General features: G+C 43.1%; 1 protein-coding gene across 1 annotated transcript; it reads left to right on the top strand.

The window, feature by feature from the left end:
* The first annotated feature begins 294 nt into the window (after positions 1 to 294).
* HECA (hdc homolog, cell cycle regulator) lies at positions 295 to 26176 on the top strand. The gene is made up of 4 exons (XM_065680717.1): positions 295 to 614; positions 15134 to 16174; positions 19273 to 19427; positions 22108 to 26176. Exons 1-4 carry the CDS (start codon positions 383 to 385, stop codon positions 22270 to 22272), a joined length of 1593 nt encoding a protein of 530 aa, XP_065536789.1. The 5' UTR covers positions 295 to 382; the 3' UTR covers positions 22273 to 26176.
* The last annotated feature ends 547 nt before the right edge of the window (positions 26177 to 26723 follow it).

Here is a 26723-nt window from a genome sequence, read left to right as displayed (position 1 = left end):
GGGGGGGGGGCTGCGCCTCCCGCCCCGTGACACTGGCAGCGACCCCTTCCCCGTGCCGGCGGGAGCGGGGCTCTCCCCCTCCCGATAAGCCCCTCCCGCTGCCGCCGCCTGGCTCAGCCCCGGCCCTCCCCAGCGCGCTCCGCTTCCCGCTGCCGCCAGCGCCCGCGCCTGCTCGGGGAGGAATCGGGGCGGCGGCGGCCGGCCGAGCGGGACCCGCCTTTCGCCCTCCCCGTCCCGGCCCCCCGGGCCCTGCCGCCCACCGCGGGCGCGGCGCGGCGCAGCGCGGCCGCGACGGCCCCGCCATGAGCCGGAGGTAGCGGCGGCGGCGCTTTCCGCAGCCGCCGCCGCCCCCCTCGCCGCGGCGGCGGCCGCCGGGCCCGCGATGCCGAACCAGAAGGGCGGCAAGGGCAAGAAGAACAAGCGCGCCAACAGCAGCGGCGACGAGCAGGAGAACGGGGCGGCGGCGGGCGGCGGAGCCGCGGCGGCAGCAGGCAGCGGTGCCGCGGCTGGCGGCGGAGCTGGAGCGGCGGCGGCGGGCGGCGGCAGCGGGGCGGGCGGCGGAGCGGGCGGCCCGGCGGCCGCGGGCGGCGCGGCGCCCGGAGACGTCAGGAGCGGTGAGCGGCGGCCCGGGCCCCGCGGCTTCCCGGGGCCAGCCGTGGCGCAGTCGGCGGCGGGGCGCCCGGAGAGCGGGGACGCGCGGGCATATGCAGGGGGAAGCCGTGGCGGGGCCGAAGGGGGTGGGACGGGACGGGCGGGCGCCGCCCGGGGCCCTGCGGCGCTGCTGCGGGCGCCGGGGTGTCCCCGGAGTGCGCGGCGGGGCGGGGGGCTGCTCGCGGGGGCGTCCCCGCCCGCTGACCCGCCGCAGGGCGGGGGCCTCCTCCGTAGCTGCGGGCAGGCGGGGAGCGGCCCAGGGTGCGCTGCCGGGGGCCGGAGAGCATCCGCGGCAGCGCCTCGGCGAGCTCGGTGCTCGGGGGCAAAATCCCGACTGTGTTTCAGCACGATTAAAAATGGAGCCCTATTCTTGGGTCTGTTTGTGCCGTTTTACAGCGGTTGGGCTCGGCAGGGTGATGCACTCACTTTTTACCAACCATTTTATGCTGACTTTGATCGGCGGGCTGGTTGTGGGTTCGGAGTAATTTCGGTAAGGTGTTTTCTCGCAGAAGCTTGCATTGCTGTCCATATTTGAAGGCATTCTTGCAAAACGGTATTTCGGTCTAAAAGTAAAGGTAAAGGTAGGTGAGAATTTTATAGCAGTTGTTTTGCTCAGCCCGCGCCTCCACCGACCCCACCACCACCTCCCCCAAATCTTCGGTCAGCTGCTAGGTTTACAAACCGAGGTGCAGAGTCCCTCCTCTTGACTTTTTCCCCCTCTCAGGTCGGTCTTCAGCATTTTACGCCCGGAGCTTTGGAAAAAGTGGGAGGGTGGCTACAACTGGTTTTATACTTTGTGGCGGTTGTTTTGCGTGGCTGCTGTCGGCTAGAGGTAGTCCCAAGAATCTCGCTTTGGGTTTCAAAATGTCTTGATTCCCGTGTATTATTTAATGGAACGTTTTCCTTAGAAATATTAGCAATTAATTACGAATCACTTTAGCTCGCAAAGCCTTTGCCAGACTGCTTTTATATGAGTATTACTCCAGAGAATCGTGGAGAATGCTTAGAATTTCCTTTTTGGTTGATTGTTGGGGTTTTTTTTATTTTTTCACTATTTGCTCCAAGTGAGTGAACAAGGGGAAAAAAACCAAACCAACTAGCCAGAGTTAGGGAATTTCTAGAGCATTTTTGTTACGACTTCAGTCTGGTGATGTAATATGTGCGACATCCACTTGCAGGTGGTGTCTCACACAGACGCTTGGCTGTTGTTTAGTTCTTGAGGTGGGGAGAAACAGTGTTTCTAGGTTTTTTTGCTCATGCACAAGTGAAAGCAGAGGTGTGCTTATGGTGCAACTGTTCCCCTGGGGACAATGGGGTCGTTGGTGTTCGTTGCACAGATGCCGTTGGACGTGATGCCAGTGAACACTGGTAGCAGTCCAGCTTGCTAGCTGGACAGGCTCGGTCTTCAGCTGTCAAGCTGTGTCCCCCAGGTGCCTTATGCATCCTTCCTCTCTGCTTCCATATGACTTCAGTGGTCAGAAACATCCTCGGCTCTTCTCAGATTTTCCCCCCTTCCCTTCCCTGCTCCTCTCACAACAGAGGTACAACACTGGATTCAGCATTTGCTGGAAGTGCCTGGTCAGCACACTTCCATCTTTGCTGTGACAGGATCATTGCATCTAGTCGTATCTTTCATTTAGATAATCATAAAGGCTGGAGGAGTGGATGTGGTTGCTAGCTTTATTTTATGTCGACTACTGCCCATCAGATCATCCTGAGCTGGATGTTTCGTAAATTGTTTTCTCACTGATAAGTCCAAAGCTTTCAACAGTTTCGGTTCAGGAGATGAAAGGAGAAACTGCTGCTGTCGTGCTGCAGAGCTGGGGGTCTCACTCTTGTGTGCAAGGAAAAGGTTAGATAATGATAATGGATTCCCCCAAGTCTTCAAAACTGATGAATCTGAAATGAAGCTATGTAGTAAAGCCAGGGCCTTGGGGGCAAGTATCCCATTACTAGACTCGAGAGGTTGGTAAGAGTCTATGCACTTACGGTTGGCTACTTGTTCACCAAGCAGTTTATGGAGGAGGTGCCTGCTGCAGTGAGTTGTGAGGTTAATAGAGTTCTGCTGTACACAGTCAGTCCTATTCGTGGGAGCCTCTCTGGGTTGTGGATTAAGTGTGCTGGGCACAGGGAAGTTCTTCACTGCTGCTTTTGGACTATTAAGCTGCATGCTGTGACTTAGGCTGCCCAGGATCACAGGTCCTGTGGGTCCCTCGTCTCTGGGCTCACTCTTCTCTCCTGCATCGTCACCATATGTTGTTCTAGAGTAATTTGCATGTGTCTGATGTTACCGCTCTCCTACTCTATCCTGGAAAAGTGGTAGATGATCATAATAACATAGCCTGTTTTCTTTCATGAGTGTGACAAGACAGAAGTACGCAGAGATGAAAGCAGCAGATTTAATAATTGCAAAATTAAGACTGTCTGTTCAAACCTTGGCTTTGCATCATGGTTTCGGTAAGACAGGCTAATTATGCAGTCCCATCAGGACCCTGCTTCACTCAGGGAAGGGATGGTGGTTCAGATAATTTTTTGAAGTCTTCACAGTTCGTTATGTGGTCCGGGTATTGTTTCTGCCCTCATCCATTTGCCGTCATGAAACAGAATTTTTCATTTCCTCTGGGCTTCTCCACGCAGCTCTGACTAGCGGTGCCATGTAATATGGAACCGCTGTTACAGGACAGGTTTACAGGGGGAAAATGTTCCCTTTTACATTTAGATAAGTTTAGTTTCAGTCCCCGCACAATTTTCCCTTCAGGTGTCTGTCAGGTTTTGGCATGATAATTGAGAGATGTGAGCTGATTTCTCCCCTGCCCCAAGAGGGCGTCTGCTTATGCTGGTTTTTTGGAGGTGTTTTAATTTTCGCATGTTCCGAGCTCAAACTGCAGCTGAATGTCCCTAGACTCCCACATGGGAATCGGGAAGGTGGAGAGCATAACCAGTGACCAGATGTGGCAGCTTATCTCCGTCTTGCACTGGAGCTATTGTGATGATGCTCACAAGGAGGATTCGCGTTCTCTAGCTGTGTCTTTGTTTCCTACCTTACCATCAGACCAAGCAGGAATTCTGTGTATGATAGATTAATCTTTCTTGACCAAAGAATGAGGGTACAAGTCATGGAGGGGGAGGTGTGTGGACTAGTTTAACAGTATCACAGTGCAGAGGGAAACTAAAATGCAGTGTCACAGACAGCCTCATTTCTTAGAAGCCCTGCCTTCAGAATGGCTGAAGGATGCTCCTAATAAATTTTCAGTCTTCTAGCTGATTTTCTGGTTTACTTTCCGTAACCAAACTGGAAAATCTGACCTGTCATCATCTAAAATTATACCAGCAGCTCCATGGGATTGAGCACTTGCCCCTGACTCCAGTGTTGTGGACTGCCAGCATTCCCAGTGGCAATAGTAGGTTATCTTCATCTGCAGTCATAAGTGAGTGTAAGAAGGCAAGACATTTTGTGATACTTTACTCTGAGCAGCAGAAGAGAAAAATCCAAAAGGCTTACTTCAGATCTGAGGGGCTCTGAGTGGCAAATTCCTTTTCTGCTTCTGCCTTGCTGAGGCTGGGCACTTTTAAACAGTTGGCTACAACTGCTTTATTTCTTTATCGTATAAACTCCTTGCACTGTTTTCCACGTATAGTTGTTTCTGACCCTAAAATTCTTTCTTCCATCCATTTTCTTTGCCTTATTTCCATTTTTGGCCTCATTGTGTCCAGGAAACCCCAGTCTTCTTCCTCTTCTTGATGGTTGCTGTCTTAGCATCTTGCTTCATCCCTTGTCCTTGTAACTCCAGCTTTGGTGCTGTAAGATGAGCAAAAAAGAGGAGCTGGCTCCCCTTATCTGTGCTTTTCCCCTTAAACATGGGGTTCATTAGAGCCAGCTAAGTTAAATATAAAAAATATGGCATAGCTTTCTCTAAATCACTGTCCTACAGTGCACTGCCCCCTGTTTTAAGACTATACTTTTTTCCCTCCAGCAGAAGTGAGCCCTTAAACTGCAGACATGGCAGAGCTGGTGGGTTGGTAGGTTGTCAGGTGGAGTGGCCAGAGGTCAGATTTGTACAGGATCCCTGGGCATGAGGGTCTCTGGGGGAGAAAAAGACTGGGGGGGAGCCAGTGGAGGTGGTTGCTGCAGGTCTCATTGGGGTGCAGTTTCCCAGGAGTGGAATTCCTGGCGCGGCAGCTGAGGGGTTGTGTGAGCAGTGCCTGCTGTGCTGGCTGGGCTCTCAACTTATCTGTAGTTAGCTGAGAGAAAAATGGCCAGCAGTGCTTTTGCACGCTCCTCACCTGATCTTCACAGATTTGTAAAACCGGGTTACTTTCAGATGAAAATGCTAATGTGGGACAAGTGTATGAAGAAGAAAATCAGTCAGTGCAACAGTGACTAATGTGTTGAAAACTGTGACTGGCCAACAATTAAGATTTACTAAAAAGAAAAAGATGCTATCGTGGGGGTGGGATTGTTAAAGAAGGTCAAAAAATTTCTCAGTGCACTATTTAAAAATGTATTTTTAGAGCACAAATTGCTGTAGTATTTAGGCATGGATTAATATTTGCTATCAAATGTTCCCTGCTGTGTATAGCAACCAGTTCCAGTTTGGCACTCTAGTGATGTTCAATATTGACACCTTCTTATTGCTTAGCTTGAGGGAGTCCTGTTGATATCAGTGAGACCACCTGGAAAATTAAGTTTCTGTTCTGTTGCAGTGAGTACAAAATTTAATACCTATTAATTTTCTGAAGGGAAACCATTTTGCTTCATAATTCCGTTGAGTTCTTCTAACTGCAGAAATCAGCTGAATGCGGATTTCACTGTCTCTATCAATGCAAATTGGGTTCGAAAGGACTTTCACGTTAGTTTTAGGATTTTTAAAACTATTCAATTACATGCTTTTGTAGCAAATGTAATTTGTGTACTGCAAGTCTTTACAAATTGGATCATGGCTGTGATATTACTGAATACAGTAAATTCTATCCTTTCATGCAAGCAAGTGCACACCAATTTTTTTTGACAGTTATTTGCTATCAATATGGTTATTGGTGCTCCGACAGGATTCTGTGTTCATGTGGTTAGTCATTTGCTCAAGTGTAGTGCTTACATGAATAAGGGTTAGGCTTGATATTTGTTAGGTCTTATATTAAGAAACATAGTTTTTGAACTGATTGCTTTACTTTGCTTTGTACTCATCCTATATCTTCCTCCCAGTGATCTAACAAGTAGTGACAAAACGATTTCTAGTTCTTGGAAATACTTGTAAGTTTTTGTCAGCCTCGCTTACAGCCTTGCTTATTGAGACATCCTTTGGTATTAAAGTACTGTGATGACTGGCAGATGTCCATTTTTCTCTGCTTTTCTTCCTGCAGTGTATGTGAGGGGAAAAAAATAGAGATAAACCTTGCATCCAGGTCAGGCTAAAATACTCCAGCTAATCTCCAAGGTGTCTAAATTACAACAGCATAAGTGGAGCATGAGCTTTCTTTAAACAGTTTTGGTGGAAATTCAAATAATTTTGGAGAGGCCTTTTGAAGCAGTAATCTAGTCACCAGAGTGGGTAATTCCATATGAACGCTTGTGAGATTTTAAGTGGAGTACCGGCATTTCCCAGTAGGGTTAGTGACGTTTATCTTGAGAGCATTCACTTTAATCTCTATCTCTTTGTTTCTCCTGCAGTGGTAGAGCCTGTCAGCCCTCCTTCCCAGGCTTGAGAGGGATATTGCTGTTGTTCCTGTCTTGGAGGTAGCTTCAATCAGAGCCTGGCTACTGAGTGTTCCCAGCACTCCCAGTCTCCATTTCTGTGGTACTGATACCCGTTTTAGGAGCAGCGTACAGCCGAGGTCTCTAAGAACTGCACAGACGCCAAAGATGGCACACGGGCAGGGCTGGAAGCCAGCACGGCATCATGAGGGAGGTGTCTTTTGGAACCGACAGCTCCACATGCCGGAGCTGCTGTCTTGCAGAGATGCTGAGTACTGCAGCTAGGGTTACTGCATCTCCTGATTCCTACTGAGTTTCTAACAGCTCCTTTAGGCTTTAAGCATGGGAAATAAAAATACTGTCATACTGAAACTTGGAGAGGATAGATCGATAGCTCAAGCATCACTAGATGTGAAACTAAAATGGATGGTGATATCACTTATTCAACCTTTTCTCCTTTTGCTCTTCCCTACTTGTGCTTTTGTGCTGGGTCTTGTGGCTAGCTGGCTCTCACTCTGGGCAAATCCAGCCTGTGGTGTTTACATCTGTGCTTGGTATTGGGCCATCTACTGCTTGCCATGGTTATCTCTTTATTCCCAGCATGAGTTAGTATTTGCCACTAAAAACTTGCTAGGACAGGTGCATTAAGAGTCTGCTTTAGCATTTGGCTGTCTGTTTCTCAACGCACCAGAGTTACTTTTCTGTAATGTTTCAAGGTATTAAAATCTATTGGAAAGCTACAGTGAGAGAAGTTAATGGTGAAATGCTTTTCTGTAAGGATGATTCATGTGCAGACAAAGCAACAGTCACTGTTCAAAACATGTAGATGCCCACTAGTCTGGAGACAGTCTCTGCATTGACCATGATAAAAGCCACCAGAAAAATCCACCCTATGCTGAAGAGTGTGAGAAGTCTTTCTGACCCAGGCATGATGACTTGTGGCACGGAGGACCAATTGTTGCCTGACCTGGTTAAGACAATTCAGAATTCACATGGGAGTATAAGGAGTGCATTGGCATTAGTTGTACTGGCGCTGAAACAGGTAGAGGCTCAGGCCTGTTCTCTTTGGTATGGTGAACTGGTGATATTTTCAGTTGGATTGAGGGTATTACATCACAAACCAGGGCAAGATTTCTCCTATGCAGGTGGGGTCTGTACACCCTAAGCAAAAGCCGAAACTGCTGATTTGAGTTGTTCTCTGTGTTTGGACAACAGGTATTAAATGGAAAGAAGTTGGCAAGATGATAACTGTACAGATTACAGGGACTTCCACAGAAACATGTGAATTCTTATGATGGGTTTATGCGGCGCAGTAACTGTAGAGATTATAATGAATTCCACAAGAACATGTGAATTCTTATGATGGGTTTAAGTGGTGTAGGCAGTTGGTCCAGCTTGGAGCACAGATGGCTGTGTAAGCAAAACTACTGTGCACATGTAAGTGCCTATACTCTTTAGATTGTACAGTTCCGCTCTTGACTTTCTGACTTAGTTTGGTGAGGTGATGGTGGAGCTGCAAATGGTGGGTTGAGTAAGAGCCACAGGTAACTGACTTACTCCATCCCTGGCAGTGTTCAAAGGCCAGTGCCTTGAGCAACCTGGTCTAGTGGGAGGTGTCCCTGCTCACGTTAGGGGGGTAGGTACTATAGGTACTAGATGATTTTAAGGTCCTTTCCGTCCCTGACCATTCTATGATGCTGTGATTCTATGACTTTATGTCACATGCTAATTGCTGATTTCATAATCAGGCACTAGTTCTGACTGTGTGGTAAGTTAGAAGGTGTTAATGTGACAGGTATGAGTTGAGTCTTCATGTTTTCCATGTCATCTTCCCACTGCTGTGTAGTTGCTAGGCCTTTTTGGTTTTTTTTTTCTGAGGACTCCCTTGGAGGCCAAGCCTGAATTCGGTATAAGTGAAGTGTGTGGAGATAGTTGAGCATCTGCTCAGCCCTCCAGGAGACCCATTGTCTGAATTCCCAGGTGAACTGGGGTTTATCAGCTCCAAATTACCTTATTTTTTCTAGGCAAGGTGATCACTTCATGTGACTTCTCACCTAATAGAACTAGTGATATTGCACATGGGGTAAGCATGCCAAGGAGAGCTGGGCTGCTTACAGCTTCTTCTCTTTAAGCCCCATCAGAGCAGAAATATTTGCTGTGACTACTTAGTCCTTGAGCTCCAGATTGGCACATAAATGTCAATATGTAGGTGCTTACATGTGGAAAGCTATCAGCCAGGCTCCCTTTTCAAGGCAGGGGAGTCAGGTGGATCGGGTCTGTGCTGGGTCACACCAGCCTGAGTTTGTATACTGCTCACTGAGGATGGACTGCTGACACTGGCTTCTCTTTCCAAGAGCATAAGAGGGAGTCTTGTGGCACAGAAGAAAGCCTGTGTTTTGGGTGGCTTGCCAGGTACTGCTGTCTAGTTTTTTCCCTCCTTACTGGAGGATGATTGGAAACTTTCATCTCAATTGGTCTGCAAAGACTGCTTAAGTTTTGGAGAGACATCAGTGATCGTCAGTGGGTGTTATCAATATATGCCATGAACCAAGCTGTTCTAAAAGACTTCTGTTACTGTTTATTGGCTGTTAGCTTGTTATTGTTGCTGCACAGAAGATCCAAGCCTACCTTTTGTATCTAGATTTTTCCCATTGCATTCTCCCTTCTGCATTCAGGCTCCTGTGAAGGTGGCTGATCATTTCTATATTGCTTTATTATTTGTACTATTTAACCAATTGTATGTATGGCAGTCCTATTTTGTCTTGGTAGTCTTTTGAATATTAGATTGTATTGCAGGGCTCACCAAAGCAAACACATTGGATAATTAGTGCAAGTTCTTTGTTCTGGCTGTTTTGTTGTTGTGGTGGTGGTTTATTTTATACAGCTGCATTGCTGTATTAGCAGAATAATATTGTATGACTTCAATTAAAGTAAAGCTATGCTGATGGCAGAGGAATTTCGGAAGATTCATGCAGATGGTTGGTAGGGAGTAGCCTTCCACAGAAATGACTCAGCTCTGGTTCTAGCTGGCAGAGTGAACAATTCGTAGCTGTTTAGGGCTGTGAAGAGAGCACTGTTCATGGGAAAGCAGTGGTAGGGGTTAAAAGTGCTGGCTTTGCAAAGTATGTGTCCCACAGGTGCCATTCTGACCTAGATAATGTGCTGGCAAGTGAAGTGTCCTTGGCATAGATGGGGAGATGCTAGAGTAATGGCAGGTGAAACGCAAGTCACACTAAGGGCCTTGCACCCGATCCAGTGCTAAGACTACCTCTTTGTGGGTTTTTCCTTAATAATTTCTTCTTCCAGATCCATAACAACCTGCTGTCAACTGACAGTTGTTTCAAGGTGATAGTAGGGAGTAGGGCTGCCTCTTCCAACAGCTGCCACACTTCTCTGTCTTCTGCCCCCAGCCTCACCACCTCCCTTGAGCTTTACCAGCAATCGCAAGTCTGGGCCCTGAGCTGAAACCTATGCTGACAAGCACAGGAAATAATTATCTGTTTCTGACCACTGACTGAAAAACTCTGGTGCCTAACACAATGGATACTGTGGGAATGTGGTGGGGGAAGAGCGAATTTTGCTTTAGGCGTCTGCATTGAGGGCTTGGAACAAATGAGAGCACTCACAAAACTGAAGTCATGGAGTCACTGCATTTGGCTTGCTGGGTGCATCTTTGCTTTTATGATGGGTGTGTAAACTGAAGTAAACAATATTCTCCTCCATTTACTTAATCAGAGGCAAGTTCCTCTGGCAGCTGTTCTGCTGCTTTCATTTGGGTCATATAACAGGAACGGTAGTCTTCATTTACCCTGTTTCTGGTTTTTCTTTTGGTTTTGTTTTTGTTTTTAAAGGTAGAATAGTTACTGTATTGGGTTTTTTGTTGTTGTTGTTGAAGGTGATTTATCTCATCTGTTTCTATCCCTGGCTTTTATTAATGTTTATAAACATGAAAGAAGATACTGAGAAAAAGCCAAACACCCAGACCAACTCCTTTGCAGTATTCTTTTGCAGTCATGTTTTTGGTTTTGAAAGAAAAGTTAATTTTATGGTAGTTCTGTCAAACATAAAACATAACCTTGTTTAAACAGTGAGCTGCCTTTGCTCAAATGTACATTTGTTTGGAATATTTTATGTTATTTCTGTTTTAGAGGGCATTTATGTGCTGCCCTTTGCAGCTATTTTCTGAATTGCTGATCAAAATCACTACAGTGCAATATGTTAAAACATTTATTTCTTATGTGGAAACCTAACTTCTTGAAAGAAGCAGTGTGCAGTTGCAGTTGCAACTTGGCAGCCTGTCTATTACAGCCGTGCGCTTGTGTCAAAATGTCGAAGCCATTCTGCTACACAAAATTGCATGCTGTCTCATTTTGTTCTCTTAGGCAGTGAAAATCATCTTGAAACGGAGAGGTAAAATAGAGGCACTTTTATGGTCATTTAGGTATTATTTCACAAAGGTCTCCTGGGAGAATGGATGCTGCTCTCTCGTACCTCATAATCTTTCATTTTTTCTGAAGTTCAGTTTCACAACTTTGGTGAGCTATTAGCTTCTTGGAAGCCAATTATTTTTAGGTGACAAACCAGCTTGGTGCTGCAGGTGTGGATGGGCAGTTTGGTCATGTGAATTTCTATTTACTCCCCTTTGTTGTCTCTCTTCACAGTAATCCTACTGTTATCATAAAACGTTTAAGATGATGATTCTAGCTCTGACTTTGTGAAAAATAATTTCAAAATACATTTCTAATAAATGGGAAATAAAAGGGCTTCATAACAAGAATTTTTAAAGTTTTGTCATTCTCTAATAAATGCTTTGTCTCCTTTACAAAATGATTAAATAACCCAGAGTGCTTTCAAGGGTGTGAATTGATGGGATGAGCTCTTTACATCTGCTAATGTGGCTCCCATACTAAATGACCTGAATGTAGTCTCTTTTGCTCTGAAGGTGTATCTGTTGCTGTTAACTAGGAAAGATGCACCCAAAAATTGCTTTGTTTTCTTTTTCTCATTTATTATTTATGTAGGAACATGTGGTATGATTATGTTTCACAGGAGATATGAATGGAGAGAAGTCTGCAAGGGATGTTCAGTCCTGCACAGTCTGTTTTGTACAGAAAAACCTGCTGGAATTTGAAATATTAGGCAGAACCAAATGTTGGCTTCAAGTTTCTGTATGATTTTCAGGTAGTGGAATGTTTATCCAGGCCTTCTCCAAATCAGCAGACCTTGCAACAGCAAGACTGTATCAGTGAAAACAGGCGCTTTGGCTAGCATGGCATTAGCCTTGATGTGGCAGAGACACCTATTGGGTTTCTGAAGTATTAATAACTGTAGTGAAATGTCAGGTGAGTGCCCAGAAGAGATGAGTAGGGACCAGCTTCTCCTCTTAGCAATGTTTTGCAGAGTGATCTCTATGCCAGCATTTAACAATTCAGTCTTTTGCAGGGGGAATGGCACTTCATTCCGCTGCTTTATTGTAGCTGCTCTAGACTTGCTTTTGCTATGGTGATTGTTTGACCAGCCAAATCACACTGAGTAGACAGAAGATCAGATGAAGCAATGTCGTCTAGTAGTCACCTTTCAAGTAGCTGTTAACTTAGATGTTGAAAATGACATCACTCTCCAAAATGTGAAGCTTTTTCCAGCTCATAGTTATGCTGTTTGGGAAGCTCCTCAGATAATGTGGAATCTGTAGGTTCTCAAGGAGAAGCTGGAGAGTATCCCATTCCACAATTCGTCTATTAACCAACCAGGAAAAAGGGGAAAAAATGTTGAAAGTCACCTTTACAGCAGCCTCTAGACACCCAGTGCATAACGAAGAGGCTGTGAGCTTCTAAAGGAGCTGGAGATCATACATTTTTGCATCCAAACCCAAAAACATGTTCAAAGGCTAATCAAGGAAACTTCTTTTTTAGTTGGTTAACTACAGCAGTTTGGATGACAAGTGTAAAGCTTTTATTCTAAAGTGGAGATCTCTAGACTTGTCTGTATAGTAACTTTCTCTGCTGTCAGCTATAATTATACCTGCAACTGCTAGAACATTTACACTCTGAAACACGGGGGGGCCCATAAATGGATTTTTGGCATATTCTTTCTTCCTGCCTCCTGGCAGTAGTGGAAAGGAATATGCACGAAAATAGATGAATACAGGAAATGTGTAAGTAAGTGAGAATTGTTCATATTGGTACCTCCGGTACTTTGCTGCACATCTGACTTCTGATGATTTGCCTTTAATGGTTTCAGTTTAACTGGTTTCTCTGACATAATTTGCATAAGGTCACTATAATTGCAAACTATACTTTCAGACCCTAAATACGATGAAAGAATCAGTCATAGGATCAGAGAATACCAGCTTGGAAGGAACTCAAAGATCATCTAATCCAACCTTTCTAAGTAAGCATGACCTAGACAAGATGTCCTAGCCCCCTGTTGAGCCAGATCTTAAAAGTGGCCACTGTTGGGGAATCAACCACTTCCTTGGAAAGGTTATTCCAATGGCTGACTGTTCTCATTGTGAAAAAGTTTCATCTTGTGTACAACCAGAATCTCCCCAGGAGTAATTTGTGCCCATTACCACTTGTATTTTCCATGTAATTCCTTGTAAAAAGGGAGTCTCCGTCTTCTTTGTAGCCACCCTTTAAATGCTGGAACATGGTGATAAGGTCTTCCCTGAGCCTTCTTTTCTCTAGGCTGAGAGATTAGTCATTGGTAGCCAATAAAATTCATGCTTCTCAAAGGTATCTCAAGATCTGCATGTTCTTAGTGGATTTTTCAGAGCCCCGAGACAAATAGCGAGATTATCGGTGGCACATGTGTAGAAGGAACTTACAAAGAGTCCCTAGGGAAAGCCTCTCATCTCTGTTCTCTCCAATTTGGTAATTTGTTTTTAATGACTGAACAAGTTCATGTTTTGAAATGAAATAGGCTTTTTTTGCTTTAAGAGAATGTTTTTGGGGAATGTGCTTTGCCTGCAGTTTATAGGCTAGTCCCTGAAGGAAAGGTGTTGAAGAAGATTCTCCTTGCGATTGTTCTGCTTCTGGCATTAGAAATTGAGGCAGAGAAATGAGGTGAAGATGTGGTATCTTCCAGGAAATGGCTTGGGAACATTTTCTCACGCTCTTTGTGCCTGTCTCTTCTGGGTAAATAAGTCTTAAGAGCTACCATAATCTTGAATTTATAGAAGGTAACCTGGAAGATTTTATTTGTTTGTTCATAGCCTTTTAACAAAAACTTGATGGGAAGGGACAAAGCCACTAGCATGGCAAAGATACGTTGTTGTAAAGCATGGCATGTTCTTTGCTCCTGCCTCCTGGCAGTAGTTTGTGTATTGCTGCTGTAGGGCAGGTAAGGCTGGATAGTATGTCTGTTAGTGAGAGTCTGAGTAAAAGTAAATGTAGCAGCATAACACCCGCAAATTATGTTTGATAATTTGTGCTGGCATGGACAAGAAGGGGATTAGAAGCAATGGAACCAAATGGTGGGCTTTTTCCCTGGTTATCAGAGAAATTTAAAGTCCTAAGGAAAACCAACTAAAATCCTGGTTCACGGCAGCCTCTCTCCAACAAGGCTTAGTGTTAACTCTTTTGAAAGTCTTGGAGCTCTGGCTCAGGCTGGAAAAATGCAGGGAGTCATTTCCTCTGTTTTGCATGGGATGAGGTGGCACTTGAGCACAAAAGACCCTAAGGAAACCTGTGTGTTTAAATGCTGCAATATAGACGTGAAAAGGCATCTTGCCAGCCCTGTTGCAGGTAGTAGTTTTTGGTGAAGTGGAGGAAGTAAGAAGTCAGAAATACAGAGGAGAAATATTTGTAATACTTGGGTAAGCATCTAAAAACTTCGTAACTAGAAACTCTAAAGATCAACAGGAACTCCAACTGAAAATTTCCTGTCCTTTCTCTGCCTCCCAGCTACCAGTGAACAGCCACAAATGGAGTCATACGTAGTCTGCGGTACTTTGGTGAGAAAGAGGAAAACGTCACTGGTCCATAAATGCAGAATACTTTTTGTAGAACATTTTTGTTTAGAAGCTAGTATTGTTGCAGGGAGATAATTGAAATAAACTGTTCTTTGCTGAAGGATATAGCAAAGGCTGCTACTTTGCTACTAGTAACATGTGGCATTTGTTTTTTTTCAACTTGTCTGTGTTGTAGGACTATTTGGTTTATGAAATTTAGCTATCCAGGAGGTCAGTGATGGTAGTACAGTCTATAGTTGCCTAAGCAATATAACAAAGGCCCTCCTTTCTCTACTAGGAACATAAGCCGTTTGTCTTGCCTTTCAAAGTCGTCTGCTTCCTCCTTCTCTCCGTAGCTATTGTCTCTTGCTCAGTCCCAAAGAAAAGATCAATTCCTGCCTCTCCCTGTGATTGCAAAGCCAGGCTGTATTGCCTCCTTGTTTTTCAAACAAACATCTGTGTGTTCTCCCCATGCTGCCTCTCAGGCTTCAAAGCAGCCTTCCAGAAACATCCACAAAGCTTTCTCCTCACTTCTTAAGGCCTTGCAACAGTATCCACAAACCTTTGAGGAGGGCTAATGCTTCTGAGGTGCTTTGAGTATTAAACAAGCTGTAATGTCATTTTGTTTCTTTATTCCCTCATTTCCGTATCTCTTTTCACGTACTTAACTTTTTCTGGCAAAGACTGCTTTTTGCCCTAACCCACAGCTAGTGCCTGTGGGCTCTTTGATAATACAGATTATGACTAAGAGCTCACATGCATGTTTAGCACAGTGTTTGAAAAAGTATTGCAATAAGTGGGCTATTAGGTTGTTAATGCATCTGTTTTATCTTCCACAGAAGCCCCTTGTGCTACTCCACTGATCTGTAGCTTTGGAAGGCCGGTGGACCTGGAGAAGGATGACTACCAGAAGGTTATATGCAACAACGAGCATTGTCCGTACAGCACCTGGATGCACCTTCAGTGCTTCTATGAGTGGGAAAGCAGTATCCTCGTTCAGTTCAATTGCATTGGCAGAGCCAGGAGCTGGAACGAAAAGCAGTGTCGCCAAAACATGTGGACAAAGAAGGGCTATGACCTAGCTTTTCGCTTTTGCTCCTGTCGGTGTGGGCAGGGTCATTTGAAGAAGGACACTGACTGGTACCAAGTGAAGCGAATGCAGGATGATAAGAAGAAAAAGTCCGTGTTGGAGAAGAGTACAGGAAGGTCAATGGGAGAGTCAGCAGAGGAGGCCAAAAAGGGCAGGCCATCCAACAAGCCGCAGAAAGGCTTGAGTAATGACATCCAGCGAAGGCACTCGATGGACCGGCAGAACTCCCAGGAGAAGGGTGTCATGGGCGGCAGCTACGCCGTCCGTTCACCTTGTGTCTCTCCTGGCCAGTCCCCACCCACTGGCTACTCTATTCTTGCCCCCACGCACTTCAGCGTCCCTCGTTCCTCCCGATACCTAGGAGAGTTTCTGAAGAACGCCATTCACCTGGAGCCCCATAAGAAGAACATGGCCGGTGGGGGCATGTTCAGGAACACGCATTTTGATTATGGGGCAGCTGGCTTGCAAGCACATAGGTCAGGACACTTCGATGCCCCTGTGCAGTTTTTGAGAAGGCTCGATCTGTCTGAGCTGCTTACTCACATCCCCAGGCATAAATTGAATACCTTCCATGTGCGGATGGAAGACGATGCCCAGGTGGGCCAAGGGGAGGACCTTCGGAAGTTCATCCTTGCTGCTCTTAGTGCCAGCCACAGGAACGTTGTAAACTGTGCACTATGCCACAGGGCACTGCCAGTGTTTGAACAGTTTCCGCTGGTGGATGGGACCCTGTTCCTTAGCCCATCGAGACACGATGAGATTGAATATGATGTTCCCTGTCACCTTCAAGGTACAGGTTGTCTGTCAGTCATGCTAGGTTTCATTAAATGATGGAACTGCCTTCTGTGCCCTGTACTCGCCATTGTAGGTTTTCATCCCAATTCTTCATTTTTAAGCAGTTCTGTAGAGCCTGAAGTCACATCCAAATTAATCACGTGGATCAGATTGAAACACTTAGGAGGAATTGCCAAAAGCAAATGCTGTATAGAAAGATCCATGCCTTGTGTTTCGGTTTACAACTAAAATGTTTCTCATCTGGATTCTAGGTAGATCGTGGGAAGGTTTCCCAGCCAATCTGTTCTGCAGCATGTGTGTTCTGTTTTATCTGTTGTGAGCTTTACTCCAAGACATGCATCAACCTTTTAAGCAACCTTTTCTATTCAAGCATGCTGAGCTGCAGTGTGGGTGAAGGTTATATTTGTACCACTGATGAGGTGACATGCCTCTCTTCTTCTTTCAGACTGGAGAATGTCAGTTTTGTTTTATAGCAAACTGTTTTGGTTTTTTTTAATATGGAAAGGGCTATAGTCTGGCCTATGTTAACACTGGCCTGGAGAGGCTAGACATAGTAAAAGTAAGCTTTTAATATGGTGGGTTGAAGGAGCAAAGGTGTAATGAGGGGGTTAGACTTACTTCCAAACTCCTGCCTGTTTGGATTGCATTCTGATCATGGCCCAGCTCCGAGCTGAGTTGAGACCAAGGAATGTATTACTTTTCTCCTCCTAGAGGAACAAAAGGATGTGGGCTAGGATGTGTATCAGCTCTTCCAGAAAGCTGTGCCCCAGACTAAGTGATCAGGGTGGTACATGGCAAAATATGCCTGCTGCGCAGCCTGCTGGTAGGCAGCATGGCTAAAGTCAGTCAGAGAAAGTATTCATAGTTGGGTGTTCAAAAACATAGAATTATATGTCGAAAAGGGTGTTGGGAAGGCACTAACAAGAGCTATTTTAACATTTCAGTTTCTCTCCTTTCAATAAATTTATTATATCCTATGCATGGTCATAATACATGTTATGCAACATTCCTTTGCTCAACAAACTTTGTATTGTTTTATTTCTTTCCTTAAATCATTATGCACTAAGTCACTGAACTGTATTCATGCTAACATTATTGTTCATTGCCTAATGTACTTTAAGGAGAAGAAGTGATAGCAAATACACAAGCTAAAAAAAGCTCCAGGATAAAGAGAATGTATGTGTGTGAGATAACAATGCTTATTTGCTTTCATGGGGAGGCATGCACAATGTGCTTGTGTTTTCATCAGTGCTAAGAGCTGGTTTAGCAATAGTGAAACTCATCACTCTTTAACATTTCCCGCTAAGAACGAAACTGTGGAAAAATATGTCCTTTAGTTAATTGCTCCTTACCCATTGGCTGATACATCTGAAAAACTCGCTCAGACAAGATACTGTGAATAATTAATTGTTAAAATTTTTACCTACTTATCCTGGGTAAAATGGTTTATTTCCACGAGTACTCTTTGAAATGAAATTAAGCTTTTAAGGTGCGGTTCCAGGGTGTATGCAAAATCACTTCTTTTATTTCAGGCATGTGTAAGATATCATGTGCCTCATTTCCTACATACAAAAGAATTTAAACAGTGGGGGAATACAATATTTTTACTTGCAGGAACAGTGCAGAACTTCAGATGGGGAATATTATTTTATCTTCCTGCACAGCACAAGTCTTCTGTGCGTGAAATTATTTGAATGTTTCCAATCTCAAGTGTTCACTTTAGGAACAGAGTTTATTATGTTTGCACTTCAGTCTCATCGCATGACATTTTCTAGAGCTGAACAAACCAGTGAGGAATAGTTCAATTTTTACCAGCTCATACTGGCAAGTTTATTTTGTATATACGTTTTAGGAAGAATCTGGTTTTTACTTCTGATTTTTCTAAAATAACTGGCTGAAAAGCCAAATTTAAAAACCAAACTATTCATTTTGAAAGTGTATGGTATGGACTTACCATAATTTGTTAGTATTTCGTTCCCTTTTATCTAGAAGAGGTACAAGATGTGTGTTCATTAAATTACAGGTTGTGATGCGTTCAGTACTTCGATGCTAAAGAGCACAAATCGCAATCCAAAATAAACACATATTACATGCAAGTAATAAGTCCTGTTTTGTAGCTGATCTGTAACTGCACTTCTTCTTAGCTTTTCTTATATAGCAGTACAAAATATGGTATATTACAGATTACTACTCTGTGACAGCCCACTTCTAATAGCCAACTACTAAACCAGAAATTAATTCAGTCATTACAAATCGTGCATAATCTAGGTGACAGATCTCTGTAATTTATGCAGGACTTCTTGTTTTGTGTGAAATTTGCATCTTGGATTTTGCATTGGTGAGTTTAGTCAGATTTATGTAGAGATAATGCTTCATTTTCAAGTCTGAGCCTCTTGATTTTTACGGAAGTCGGTATAAGTCAGGTTTTGAAAGTGACTGTGCATACAAGCCTAAGGTCATGATAGGGCTCAATAGATTCATAGTTCTGAATGGCATGTTAAAGTCCATGTACGTGAAATACATACACTGTTTTTAAATATACTTAATGGTCAGAAAAAAAGTACATGAAAGAAAATTGCTCTTCTTGCTGTTGCTTTTTTCCTTAAAAAGGAAAAAAAGAGGTCCTTAATTCCATCTTTGCTGGAAGATGTTGGCAAGTTGTTAAATGATTCTGTACCCAGCTTGCTAATAAGCTTCAATACTTCTCCACTTTTTCTGTCAGGTGGAGATGAAGCTAGGCACAATCCTGGTTTTGGAAACACTGCAGCTGATCATGTAGCTTAACCTGGCATCTGTACATGGAGTTTCAGCAACTTCTTTTATAAAATATATTGCTAAGCTGTATCAGCAAATGGGGGAAGGGAGGGTGGTCAGGGTGATGACTAATTCCTGAGTTTTACGTACATGGAAAACAGCTTCAATCAAGCCCTATGTGTTTCCCATAGAGAAACATCTTTTACTTTAGCATTTATCCTTAATAATAATTTAATAAGGTATGATTTTTATCACTGTTGGGCAGATAACATGTTGCAGGAAATGTCTGTTTTAATCTTCTGTTCTGGTCTCCTTAAGAAGTGTCTTTCCTGTCCACAGGAAGGCTTATGCACCTTTATGCTGTTTGCGTAGACTGCTTAGAAGGGGTTCACAAAATTATCTGCATTAAGTGCAAGTCCCGATGGGATGGAAGCTGGCATCAGCTGGGAACTATGTATACCTACGATATTCTGGCAGCATCTCCCTGTTGTCAGGTTAGTACCATATGTAAATAAGACTCAAAAGGTGAAATTCCAACTGATGGCAAGTAAAACCAAAGTTTATGTATCTCTTTTCCTTTCTCCTCTTCCATCCTTCTTTTCCAGCTCGTACCTGTGAGTGCAATATAAGAGAGCTGACCAAGTCCCTGTGCCTTTGTCTTGACTTATGAGGCCCAGTGGCCTATAGTTAGACAAAGGCCAGTGCAGTGATCAGTAGTTACATTTTTTAGTAAAACCCCTTTAAATGTATTAACAATTAAATCTGGTGCTCAGGATAATCACTAGGAGTATCTGGTATAATTCCAGTAGTAACCATTTTAATAACAGTTGCAAATTTCCAGCAGATGTTTCATGTATGCAGGTTTCTTTTAGTTGGGTGAATTGTGTTTTACCATAATTGTAGCAAAAAAACCCAACGGAATGGAAAGGTCTAAAGTGTCTTTGTGCTTAGAGACTACCCAGCTCTGCTTAATCTTTGCTGTGATTGACTCTGGTGATGGTACTCTGGCATAGCCTGCAGCAGCTTATTTTTCATTAAATGCTCACTGAATCTATACCTTGGGTGAGAAAGATCTAAAGCCTGGGGTTACTGCAGAGTAGACATGTGCCTGAAGGAGAAGAATCATCAGCATCCAAGAAAATTGGTTATGCGATGGGCAGAGCACTCTGTTGTGCAAGTAGGGGTAGACAGCCATGGAAAAAACATTTGTCTGGGAATAGCTCAGTGGTCCGCTGAGATGCTCAGGAGAGGGCTGTTGCTTTTGGTGTTGTTACTGACTTAGGACAAGAGCCTCGCAAAGTCGCTCTCATTCAAAGTGTGATCACTTCATGGTAATGTGTGTGGTTCAGAGCAATCTAAAATACCGTTTTGTCAGTATGTGAAATGCCATTTTACTTTACATTTAACATACTTAACAAAATGTGTTGCTCGAAAGACAAGTGGTATTGCTGCTACTGGTTAAAATGACATTGACAACGATTATAACTAAAGACAGAGATATTGCCTCCAAATTTAGTGCCTCTTGAGACTGTAACCTTTTTTAAAAAATAGGCATTTCTAAAGATAAACCACTGATGCTGATACGCTAGCTCTGTAAAAGCCAGCAAATTTAAATGTGAATTGCTTCTGTTGAATGTACAAGACAAGAATTAAGGTCTCATTATACAAGAACCTTAATTATATGATTAATGGATAGTGTGACAGTACATGGTAAGTAGTAGAACTGACTATGAAATCATTAGCTGCAGTGACTGTGATTGCCAGATAACGTGCATTATTGTTTCACCATGATTGGTACAGATGATTCCGTGCATACAGAGGAATGACATTTAAATATGGTATATGATTTATTGCCCTGCTAATTTTATTTTTAATAATTGCATACCTTATTTCAAAGTATTTAATCACACATTACAAAAGGGCATGTAGGATAATGAATTGCAGCCACTGTCAGATTACTAGCACCTTGTTGATGTGCTGGGTAGTAGCAAGAGGGAAAACAACATTTTACTGAAAAAAATTCCTACAAATCCATACCGTACTAGATTGTATTTCTTGAAATTTCTGCTTTCAAGCAGAGCAGTTGGCTGTGGAGTTGGTGGTTTGTTTCTTTTTGAGTCTTGTCTCAACAGTAATAGTACTTTAATAATTTCTTCTTCTTCACATCCCAGGAAAATGCCTTAAATCAAGATTGCCATAGAAAATGTTGGGTTTTTTTTTTTGTTCTTTGCAGTGAAGAGCTGAAGCTTTCATTAGTGTATTGGGCTTTAAATGAGTTTAAGCTATGGCGCAGCTCAGGCTCCCACTGATCGTTTGCTACCTTTACTCTTAAACTCCTTTACAGTCTCAAATCCCTTCTGCTTCTTGTGCGTATTTCAGATGGCCTGCTGAGCTTTCGCACCGCCTGTTGCTTTCTTTACATCGGCTGGGCCAGGTTTCTCAGCTAGGTTTCTTCTGAAGACTTACTTTCATTGTTACTGCTGAACATTAATAGCTCTGTCTGTCCTCACCCTTGACCTTTAATTATTTCTCATATCCACCCAGTTAATGTTGGATTTTATAGAATACTTTGTGTCCTTGAAGTGATGTTTAGTTTATATAACCTGATACGTATTATCAATGTTTAAATAGATACTTAAAGTGATACAGCACCATGCCGTGCTGATAAAGTAGACCAAGTTATAGATTTGTTAAGCCAAAAGATTAAAATGCTGATGTATTTCATAGATCGTGTTCAAACATCAGCCTAAACAGTTGAATTGCGTGGCACAAATGTAAAATTTCTCTCTTTGCTTCGGGGCTTCATTAATGATTTACTGAGACAACACTTCTTGTGCTGGGGATTGAGGAATTCTTTCAGAGATTAAGCAACACAAAGCAATCATTTGCATAAATAAACTTTGAAATTCTCTACCTCCCGTCAGTCAGAGTGGGAGGTAACCTACTCTCCAGAATTCAGTGCTGGTATTTCATGTGGAAAGCGTTGTGTATGCCTGCGAGTTACCAGTCCTGGTGAGGAATGTCTTTACCATCAGATCCCATTATTGCTGGTTTCCTGACTTACCCCTTGTCCTGCCAGGGAGGGTAGGGCAGGGACTGTGTGTGATGCCCTTGTTTTCAGTGGTGAGTATGGTTATTTCAAAAGGGAATTTTTGTTTCTTTGTGTTTTTACAGGCTCGACTGAACTGTAAGCACTGTGGGAAGCCAGTAATAGATGTACGGATTGGCATGCAGTATTTCTCTGAATACAGCAACGTCCAGCAGTGTCCTCACTGTGGAAATCTAGACTACCACTTCGTGAAGCCATTTTCTTCATTTAAAGTTTTGGAGGCTTATTGACGAAAGCTTTGCTTTAGTAATAGCTATTTTATGGGTATTTCAACTTTATTACATATCTTTTTATAGGATTCATTCTGTGATGAAATTTAATTTCTTTTCTAACTGAAAGAGCAACTTCTTTGTGTACATATTAATATGTATATATCCATGTTGTTAAAACCAGAATCCTCCTGATAAGATCTCTGTGAAGGTTGGAGGCAAGCCAATTTGATGGCCTTTGAATATATCCCGAGTGGGGGGTAAAGTTCAGCTAAAAATGATTTGGGTTTATTTTTTTGTATAACCGTAATACAGTTTATAGAAAGGGTGTGGGGAGACATACAGGACAGAGAAATATGTCCTGTTGGAAAGTGGGTAATTGTGTAGGGGCTGTTGTCCCTCCAGCTTGGTGGAAATGGGAAATCCCTGGAAAGAAACCATCCTGTTACTATTGAATTCCTTCAGCCTTTTGCATCGGTTCCCACTGGCACAGGAGCTGGCCCTGTGCTGCCAGTCGCCTGAGCAGGCTTTCTTTCAGATTTCCTGAGATGGGGTAAACTAAGGTATCGTGACAAGTGAATGTAAATGTATGCCAGAAAATGCAATCTTGAAATGAATTATTTTTTTGGCATAGTGTCTTCCTGCTGTGTGCGTTTGATGTGTGTTGCCTTCACTGACGGACTGTAGGGCAATAGTGCTGCTTCCACCGGGGCTGTCATTGTGCCCAGCCAGCTCATCTGTCCATACCAAAACAAGCTGGAAGTCTTAAAATCCTTTATTTAAAGGTGTTTCTTCACAGCCATTTTTTGGGGGGGGAAACAGGCTGAGCTGAATGGGGATGTGTTTGTATGTGTCTGCTGGGGCTGGGGCTTTGTTGCCTACTGCAGGCTGGTGTGGCTGGTGTGGAAGGAGGACCATGAAGCAGGATCTGGGCTGTCAGACCTGTAAGAGCTGAGAGGTACTGAGTACAAAATCTGGCATCACTTTTTATAACAATTAGTTTCTGCACCTTTGTCTTCCAAAATGGCATTAAGTCCAGGGTTTAAGAACTTGGGGACTATGCAGACTTGGCATATTTACTTTCTACATGCCTCTGTGCTGTATGAAATAGACTGTGCGTTAGTCAGTGAATTTGTATCAGAGGGCTTGGCTCTGTAGACTCTGCGGTTGTTGTAGACTCTGCAGTTGTTGTTTCTTGGTTCCCATTTCTTCCTTCCTTAAATAAAATTTTTAAAATAGGTCATCAATCTTTTGCTTGGTTTCTCAAGGCTATTGAAATTTACAGGAGAGTTGGGGTTTTTTTTTTGCTTTTCTCCATAGTGTATTTATGGAGTGCTTGTCACTTGAGAGGTGTGGGGTTTGTTTCTATTTACGAGGCGGGATTTTTTGTTTCTTCTGAAGTTTATTTTGTTTTTTTTCCAAGTATGAATCTTTTTAAAGAGTGTACCTGTTGAAATCATGATTCTGAAAATGGCCCTGATACTCTGCCACCCTGGGAAAGAAAACAAAAAAGTCATATGCCAAACAAGTGCTTCGTATGCTGGTCTGAGAAGTACGCTTTCTGCTAAGTTAAGAAATCAATGTGCTTATAAAACTAGAACTGAATATCCATGTTTCTTTGTGCATAAAAATGCAAAGGTCACAATTTTATTTCCTGACTGTCTTCACTGCAGAATTAGCTCCTTCTAGCTAACTAGCCACTCTTCAAGTAGTGCTCAAGCTGCACAGAGGGTTTATGTTAGTACAGATGACTTACTGCTAACTTGAGTGGTAATGTCCTTAGAAGCCAGACAGCAGATGTTAATGGTATTCTGATCTGGACTGTCTATCTCGTACAGTTACACAGCCTAGTTAGCTGTGCAGTGAGATTTCCCTTATGGAGAACAATCATGATTTGAATTAACTCCTCAGGGAGGATGAGCCCTTTAGCTTTGATGGTGCGTTGAGCAACCTGATGGAGTTAGGGTGGCTAACAAGGTTTGGAGTCACATTGCCTGGCAGTACCAGACCAGATGGACAATGGGTAGACTGTTCGAGCAGTCTGAAATCACACAGCAAAGACAGCTCCTGTAATGAGAAAAATTAAAGGACACATCTGTTACTGTAGTGTTTGTTCTTGAGTGCCAGTCACTCATGCTGTGAGTCTAGGGTATTAATTCCCACATGGGCTCTGTATCCACTTTTCATGCACTTGGAGAGTCGTGGTACAACACACACGGTAGGGGAGATATGGCATCTGGAGCCCTTCTAAATACTTGTTTATTTGGTTTCCTTAGAGTAGCTTAATTTATCATTCTGTTTTTTAAGTACTTAGATGCCTCTCCAGACATGTATGTGTGACAGTCAAGAAAGAGTAGACATGGAAAAAGGGAATTTGGCTAGCTTTAAAAACACAATTGTGTGCAAGGTTGTACAGGATATTCAAGTCAAAGCGAAGAATGCAGCAGACTGAGAAAATGGGAAGGGGTAAGCATATTTAAAGTCTTAACAGTGACAAGGACTTATGTACGAATTCATCCAAGAAAACCATTTGGTTCTCCATCAGCTTTTCCTTTTAAATCTGCTGTTCAGTGAATCTTGTCTACCACTGGAGGAAATGCCAGTTTTCTTCCAAAACACATCTCTCCACTGGAAGCTAGCAGACTCATAGCACTGTAAAAATGATCCTTGATGGAAACCAGCTGAGCTACAGAAAGATTCCTCTGAGCTTTCACTCTAAAGTAAATTGTAGAGAATGCTTTCCCTGCTTCTTGCTGGTTATGAAAACTGGTCTTCAGTTACTGCAAAATGCAGTATTTTCCGTAACATGCATTAGATGTCAGTGAAGCAGTCAGGCCCACCCTTTGGCCATGAGAGTTTCAGCTGGGCTTTGCATAAGTGGAAAGGCAAAGGTAACTTCTGGGGGACCTAATAGCTACTTCAGAGTTTAAACTAGACTGCAGTTGATTTGATTTCTGCCTTGATGAGCGCTGGAAGTTGTCAATGAGCTTTTAATTGTGTCAAAAGGGAAATGATTTCCCCAGCTCCTTGCTTACCTTATTTGGCTAAAGTTTATTCATCATTATCTTTAATTTTTCTGATACTGTGTGGATTTTTTTAATCTGGCCTGTGATCAGATTAAATTGCGCCTGAAATACGGTTTGTAAAAGAGAATACAGTCCTCTGAATTTGGAGGTTCATTGTACTCTTCTTTAGTGCACGATGCTCCTTGAGGTAGTAATAGGAGTTGCATGTGCAAATGCTTTTCTTTCCAGTAGTTAACTGTTTTCCATAGGAGAGGCTTGCATTTAGATAGACGTCATGTTTTGGATGTGTAAAAATGAATTAATCCATCAGTGGGGTGTTTAAAATTAAATTTTGATAACCATGACTAACATGATGGACATCTTTCACATGCTGATGTGTAATTTGACATCTACCAAGGTGAACAGCTGGAAATTCTTGTTCTGCCTAATGCTGCAGAATCATTAAAACTACAATAGTCTATAGCCAGCCCATAGACTATCCTATAGTCTATTTTCATTGACATCTCCAATAGTGAGCATTGTATTCCTTATGAATTTAGTTGGGAAAATAGGGAATATTCCTACAAGGGAGGCATCTAACCCAGTTTCTTTTCTCTTTTTCTCCTTTTTTTTTTTTTTTCTTCCTTCTTTGCCATGTACTCTTCACTTTGCTGTACTAGGTAACTGAGGACAAACATGTTATAAGGTCACTGGTGAGAAAACCCCTCAAAAATATACTTGTCCATAAAGGTTTCTTGTTGAGACATTCTTTGCACTTTTGCAGATGGGAGAATATGTACATAGCAAATGAATGTTGATGAAATTAAAATAATTGGTTATGATATCATTTGCGTGTGTTGTTAGAGAATATTTTGTTGTGACTTATCTGTATTAAAAAGTAATAAATACCAGACAGCTAACAGTGTGGGTTCTTCTTTCCCCCTTCTTCTCTTGACTATTTTTTACTCCTGCTCTTTATAGAGAAACTTACTGTAGATGCCCTAAGTATTAAAGGGCACAGAGAAGACAGGTTTTCAGTGTCAATTAAAATGAAGCTTTGATGTCATACTGTACTAAAAGGGATAGAGGGAGGTGATGTGTCCCCTTGCAAAACAGAAAACTTGTTCACTTTGTTGACATAGAAATGCTCTCCCTGTAGTGTAGTGTGTCCTCTGGGAGCTGGTTCAGGAATACCTGTGTGCTGCACTTGCCAATGGCTGTGGGGTTGAATAGAGGACAGAGTGTTGACTCCTTCACTTCTGGTTGAGTCTGTTAATGGAAAGACACCCTCCTGTGCCTGAGAAATATCAGAAGGGCTTCGCTAGGGGGGAACACAGTAGGGCAGCACAAGGCAAAAGGTTTTCTATGTTACAACTGAGCACTTAATCTCTGAAACTCTGTTGCAAGGGAAGGAGCCTCAAATCCTTGCTTCCTGCATAAGGTTTTCAGCAGTTCGACTAATCATCT

The sequence above is a fragment of the Lathamus discolor genome, chromosome 5 (genome assembly GCF_037157495.1).
Source record: "Lathamus discolor isolate bLatDis1 chromosome 5, bLatDis1.hap1, whole genome shotgun sequence".
In the NCBI taxonomy this organism is placed as follows: domain Eukaryota; kingdom Metazoa; phylum Chordata; class Aves; order Psittaciformes; family Psittacidae; genus Lathamus; species Lathamus discolor.
The sequence above is the reverse complement of the archived record's forward strand: the minus strand, read 5'-3'. Positions and strand labels throughout refer to the sequence as shown.